Source organism: Drosophila gunungcola, unplaced genomic scaffold (genome assembly GCF_025200985.1).
Source record: "Drosophila gunungcola strain Sukarami unplaced genomic scaffold, Dgunungcola_SK_2 000001F, whole genome shotgun sequence".
Taxonomy (NCBI): domain Eukaryota; kingdom Metazoa; phylum Arthropoda; class Insecta; order Diptera; family Drosophilidae; genus Drosophila; species Drosophila gunungcola.
The window spans coordinates 7,991,098-7,997,963 of NW_026453197.1; the positions used below are offsets into that span (position 1 = coordinate 7,991,098).

At 41.1% G+C, this 6,866-nt stretch overlaps 1 protein-coding gene across 1 annotated transcript; it reads left to right on the plus strand.

The window, feature by feature from the left end:
* The first annotated feature begins 4,598 nt into the window (after positions 1-4,598).
* On the plus strand, positions 4,599-6,628 carry LOC128261865 (damage-control phosphatase ARMT1). The gene is given in 2 exon segments (XM_052995781.1): positions 4,599-5,044; positions 5,046-6,628. Coding segments are annotated over 2 exon segments (1,449 nt in total). The 5' UTR covers positions 4,599-4,879; the 3' UTR covers positions 6,330-6,628.
* The last annotated feature ends 238 nt before the right edge of the window (positions 6,629-6,866 follow it).

A 6,866-nucleotide genomic window follows, 5' to 3' on the forward strand; every position in this document is an offset into this window, starting at 1 on the left:
GTTTGAATGTTTTTGATTGCGCGTTGCTAATTCAAATAAAATTCGACTGCTCCTGCACTTTTTCCTCGATTTCAATTTTTTGTTTTGTGGTGAGCAGGAAGGAGTCAAGTTGCGTGCTGGTGGCTCAGATCGATGGTGGTTGAGTTGGTTGAGTTGGTTGAGCTGATGGTGGTGGTGGTGCTGCTGCTGCTGCAATTTCAGCCTCATTTGCTTTTGTTTTCGTGTTTTTGTGGGCTCTCTCGGCTTTTGTAATCCAATTCTTTCGGGGTGCATCAATTTAGCTGACAGCTTTCGCATGTTTTTCCTTTTTTATTCCCTGGACATAATAAAGTCAAAAACATTTGTTCCTGGCCCCCCGAGGGATTCCTAATTAAACAGATTAAGTGCCAGCAAAAACTCCTGGAAAGTGTCCCATTTTTTTGTGGCAAAAAAGTCCGTGTTAAAAACGGCAGCAAATGTCGCCCTAATTATTACAAATGATTTTCGATTTATATTTTATGCTAATTTAGGAGTAGCAGCAGTAGCAGCAGTAGCAGCAGCAGCATATTTGTGCTGTCGGCATTGTATTTACATAAATTTGGGCTATGAAAATGTTTGAAATTATTGCCGCTATATGGCCGGGAATCTCCCTCACCCATGCACCTGAACAGAAGCCCCAAAGTCGGTCTATAAATACGGCCGTGGGCCGTATAATTGATTTATGGCCAATGGATTGCCGCACGCCCAAAATCTCGCCGAGAGCCGAGGGGTCGCAGTGGCTCCTAAATTTAGACGCAGCTAAAACAACTAATTTAGCTGGATTCTCGGCAGCGTGTTCTTCACTTTTGTCACGTTCACGGGCAAATGTTTGCCATGATCATGGGGCCCCCCGATGAACGTGTCCGTTTGTTTGTTTTTCAGGGAGTGAGCGTCTGTCGCATCCACTGTCACAATTGACACTGACAATGCGGCAGGTACACGATCCCACATCATCTGGGATGGGATCCCATCGCATCCCATTGCATCCTATCACATCGTATTTCGTCGACTACTGTCCCATTGGATAGAAATCCCGGGGATCCGTTCCGGAGACGTGCCGTTAAGTTGTCAGTGGGTGGGACTTTGATTTCCATGTCTGCTCCAACTCCAGTTGCACTTCCAGAGCAGGCGCAGCAAAAGATTAATTGAACGTGCGCCGGCGAGTTATTAATCTTGTCGAGCTTACGACGCTGAGGTGCAGTGAAAACAAATTTTAGAATGCGTTGAGAACATCTTCAGAACTTTAGAGAGGGTTGGGATACCCACTCGAAGTACAAACATAAGTGGTTCTTTACAAAATGTAAACGGTTTTACTTTACCAAAAATAATTTGTAATTTCTCGAAACTATTAATCTTAGCCAAAAAAAACTGCAATTTGCATTTGTCAAATCAGCATTTTTTTATAAATCAGAGCAGAACTATTTAAAGGGTATACAATAAATTAATAATAGTAAAGAATCATATAAGAATTAGTACTTATAAATTTAAAGAATTATAAAACATCACAAGCAATTTTAGCTTTTTTATTCGATGTTTCTAATAAAACAAATACTTTTTTTTGTATTTAAACTTTTACTATGTTAAGCAGCGAAATAAAATTATATATATTTATTTTTCACCTAATTTAACTATGTAAAACAGCAAAATAAAATATTTGAAATCTTATACGAAATATTTTTTATTTTTATAATTATTTTTGGAATCAAAACTTTGATTTTTTTTTGTAAATCAACTTTAGCCACTTTAAACTTTAAAATTTATGAAATTATAGAAAATATTGCGTATTCTTATGATTCTATTTAAGAAATAAATTATTCCGTGGTGTCTTATAAATCTTGTTCAACTAAATTTGGTTAAAATTTGTCTGGATGGATTTTACGATTGGTAAATGTAGTTAAGTGGCTTAAAATATATTTTAAATGTGTATTTAATATTTATTTGATTAAAATCAAGTCAGAAGATATAAAATTATTTGTCTGTAGCGCCAATACTTTTTTTCTCCGTGTGCCACTGGCCATTGTTTCTAAAATATTGTGTGCACTTCCCTGGCTGCGGTGTCAGCTAATGGGACCCGCCACTTGAGCCTTGATTATCCGTCCGCATATGCAGCTGCCACTCTCTCCGCTTTCGTTCTACGCTTTTTATGTTGGGCCCCCTAATTTGTTTATGACTCTGATAATGCAATTTTTTACTTGCAACGATCGGGGCCAGCAGTAACATAAATATATTCACTGATCTGCTGGGAGCAATTACCGGGTGAGCCATATTTTGTCACTTTTTTCTTTCGGGCCGGGTGAAAGTTGAGGCATTTTTATGGCAGAACATAATTTGGAAACGGCGAGATAGCCCCAGATCGCTGACAGAGGATCGCTGAATTGCTATTGCTATTTCATGGGATCATTCGGTATCCGTTCGATCTTAATTCGACCTGCTTGGGTTGGGCTCGTTTTTCGCTCCCGAAATCGAACAATGCCCAGTCATAGACTCCGGAGTTCGGACCCCACCCCCCAAAATAAAAGACTGACAATATTGCGTAGCGATGAGCACATGCCAGAACTTGGCCACAATAACTATAACTGCGCAGCTGCTCGGCGATTTCGGTTTCGTGATTTCACAAGGCAACGCAATCCAATCGCTACCCCCTCCAAAATTTACCCAAAACAAGAAAGGAAGTTGGATTTAAAAGACCGAAGATTAAGGTACCCTATCTCAAGGTTTGATTTTGCAGATAATATAAACAAGACTGTGATTGAGAAGAATGAATTTAGAAAATTCTTTATAAATAAAGATAAATTTGTTATAATTTCAAAATAAATAAATATATACATTTTTGCAAGAGACCAAGCTTCTTATAAATTTGTTTTCTTATATTTTATTAATTAATTGTTTCTTACTGATAAAGTTTTACTTATTTGCCGACTAACCCTTAGAAAATTAAAATGACGACCTTGTTTTAAAGAAATGACATTTATGTAACTCGGCCAACAAATTAAATTTTTTATTGAGCGTTGCCAATTGAAATACCCCTTGCAACGAAAGGGTATAAAAACTGTAACGTCTTCGCCAGAAACTCGCTACTCACAACAGACGCAACTGCGGATCGAAAATGGCGCACCGAAAGTGTCTAACACCTTGAGTCGCAAATCGAAAGATAGCCAAGGAAAGGAATCACCACCGAACTTGGAACCGGATTGTCACGGGGGAAGTTTTCGATTTCTGTGGAAGAGAACACCTGGATGCGGAATCGGCGGGCTCTAAGGTGCACGGATAGCGATAAAGAGGCGCAAGTTTCCACTATTTTGACGCACCGGTGTCTGCCACACAATCAGAATCAAAAAGGGGTAAGTGCTACACTGTGATTTTGTTTTCATTTTTGAGAATTTCGATCTCTTAACCATATATTTTAGATATACTTATACGATTATTTTGAGGCTTAAAAAAGTGTGTTCACTATTTTACTGTAACTGCCTATAAATTATTTTAAATATTTAAATTAAGAGTTAATTATTCAATATTTAATACTGATATTTAATAGCTGTTGGCCTTTGATCTTAAAAATACATTTATATTTCCACTGTACTTTATATAGATGTGTCATGGGCAAACACATAAAATCATATCGGTTCGGCTTCCTTTGGCAAATGCTTATGCAAATAAGCCAGAAACCGAACGATCCGGACGAACACTTGCGTCATCCGCAGTTCATAAACAAATTCAATTGGTTCGGAATGGATCGGATCCAGAATAAAAAGGGTTGCCATAGGAAGTGCACACCTTGCTCCATTAGCATAGAATTAACCCCGGCAACTGCGCGAATGGGATTCCCACAGTGCCGCGGACTTGTTTATTAACATGTGACAATTATGCTAAATGCATTAGCATTAACCCTGGCCCAACCCTTAGCCTTGTTATGATTTTCACTTTTCCGAGACTGCAACTCGATCCCATCGCGAACCGGATGCAATCAAGGATCAAGGGCAAGCAGAACTCTAAGAATATGCAAATTTTATTTGCCACCGACCGTGTAAATTACACTTGGACATGCCGCGATGCGGATAACACCTGGGCATCGGCATCGGAAGGAAGAGGTTCCTTCCACAAAGGGGAAACGGGAAGTTGGTATCTCATTAATGCCGAGATGTTTCCCACAGTACTTAGCTGGTTTTATGTGGGGACACTTCCAGGTAACTTCGCTTGGGAACGATCACAGATCCGCTATGTAAAGTTATTGCATTTTAACGTTGAAATCAAGCGAGAAAGCGTCTCTTTTCTTATTTCAATGTTTTTGTATTTTATTACACTATATCACGAAGTTTTTAGTTTAAAAAAGTAATTGAAGACAGCTGCCTTTGCTGCGTTTTTGCTGCGTCCACTGAAAAATAGTTTAAAGTATAAATATAAATAATCGTGTAAGTTAACTTATATAAATTGAGCATTTGATTTCATTTTATTTATTTAAAAGACATAAGACTGAAATAAAAACATTTTGACAACAATGTGTCAAAATTTGAAATCGATCGTAGCAGTAATGAATTTATAATCTTTCGCTGCTCCCAGTAAAAAAAAAACTATTCAAAGCAAAATAGAAATTACGAAAATAACTTAATACTGAAAAAAATGTTTCAAATATGCTAGTTTTTCTCCGAGTACTTTTTTTTTGAGACATTAAAATAAAGAAATCTTACCAATAATAAGACATGTTTAAGTTTTTGAAACTAAAAATGACTTGTTAGGTACTTTTGCTTTTCTCATCAGATTTTTAAATAAAATTCCAGGAGGGTTTTAGCCTTTCCCTATTTTATTTCCTCATTGGTAAAACAATAAAAAATTCACGGTGGCTAGCCAAATTGAAGTCATCAAGATGGGCTGGCGTGTTTCAACGCGTTCGAATAGGTCCACCGATACGGATCTTTTGGAGGGGCCGACTCCACGTCACTCCCTGCTATCCGGAAGATACAAGCAGAGCTTCGCCTATTTGACGCTGCGATCGCGAATGCCTGGGATTATGCAGCAGATCATAATGAGGAATGCACAGCGATTTGCCGAAACTAGTGGAGAAGTATGGCGTGGATGTGGGCAAGGATGTGAAGCAGATAGTGGATGCCATTGAGCGTCTGAAGATGGAACTGAACCGGGATCGCCAGTTTCTGCTCTTCCACGGATCCGAACCGGACAAGAGCGAATGGAATGCCTTTTTGACCGAGCTGCCACGCCCCAAAAAGACCTTCTTTCGCGCCTGTTGGCTGCACGCCGAGTGCTACCTGTACCGACGTATCTTCTCGTTCTTTGAGAACAGCCGCTTTCTGCACAACTACGACTGCTTCGATCATCTGAAACAGGAGGACCTCATGATCAGCGACGCGGCCATGAAGGTCTTGGCCCAAGCCACTCGCGATTTGCCCAAAAGTTTTGAGAATTTCAGCAAGCTGCTAAGGATTAATCTGTGGGGCAATCACTTTGAAATGCAACTGGGTGCCTATCCCTTCGGGGCGGAAGACAACCTGAAGGACATTAATGTCCTGGCTCGGGTGGCCAACATCGATAAGGTCCTGCTGGTGAACGACTCGACGCTGGTGTGGAACTGTCTGTTGAAACCCGGTCAGAATGGCACAGTGGACTACATCTGCGACAATGGTGGCTTCGAGTTCTTCACCGACATGGTGCTGCTGGAGTACATGGTCGATCATAACCTGGCCACTCAGGTGAGGCTTCATGTCAAGGCCATACCCTGGTACATATCGGATCTCACGAGGGCAGATGTCGAGTGGACAATGGATTACCTTGTCCGCCACGAAGACGAGTGCCTGTCGGCGGTGGGCAAAAAGTGGGCTCGCCTGATGAGCAGCCAAAAAATCGTGATTGCACCCACTTCGTATTTCTGGACAGGACCACAGCCCTATTTCGTGATGGTGGAATCGGATCTGGAACTCTATCGCCTGCTCACGGACTCCAAGCTGGCCATTTTCAAGGGGGATCTGAACTACAGAAAGCTGATGGGCGACTACATATGGGACTCGGCGGAGGAGTTCATCACCTGCCTACGGGGCTTCAGACCCACGAACATCTGTGCCATGCGCGCCGTCAAGTGCGAGGTGGTTTGCGGTCTGCCCGAGGGCATGGCAGACAGCCTCCTGCGCTCCGATCACACGTGGATGATCTCCGGCAGCTACGGCCTGATCCAGTACACCGACTCCCTGAAGTGTTCCTGCGCATTGGCGGGTGAAGAGAGCTCCGATAAACCGGAACACTGGGGAGCTCTGGTACCGGCCCGTTCTGAGAGGTCTTCCGCGGTGCTCACTCCTCTCCTATGAATGGCAGCAAATTTGTCAGTCGGCAATCGAACGGCCTCGTTACTCCCACTTGGAATCAAATCCACTGCAAGTGCTACCCAACAAAACCCCCCAGGATTTTTTCGCACCGACTTTGTTGCTGGCCAATTGGCGAGTAACGAATGACGTTGGTTTTATGGATGGGGCGCACATGCGCAACCATTTGTCCCAGCGACTCCCAATTTGGAAATGGAAAGTTGCCACAGTGGCAAAAGTTGCCAGAGGCAGCGAACAAAACTATGAAAATTAAATATGTGCTGATTAAATTGATTGTTTTTCAAGATCAAATTTGTCACAGGTAAAAGTGTGATTTTGTCTTGGAAAAAGTCTGTGGTTATGGTGTAAAAACTTTACGTTATAAACCCAAAATGAAAGGTAAGAGCTTTAGTTTCTGATTAAAAATTATTTAAGTGGTCTTAATAAAATAAATTGAAGAATTTAATAGTATAACACAATTAATGTTTTTGGGTTGCCAATTCTATTGACTTGATAACAATGGCTTTTATTAGTTCATTAGTT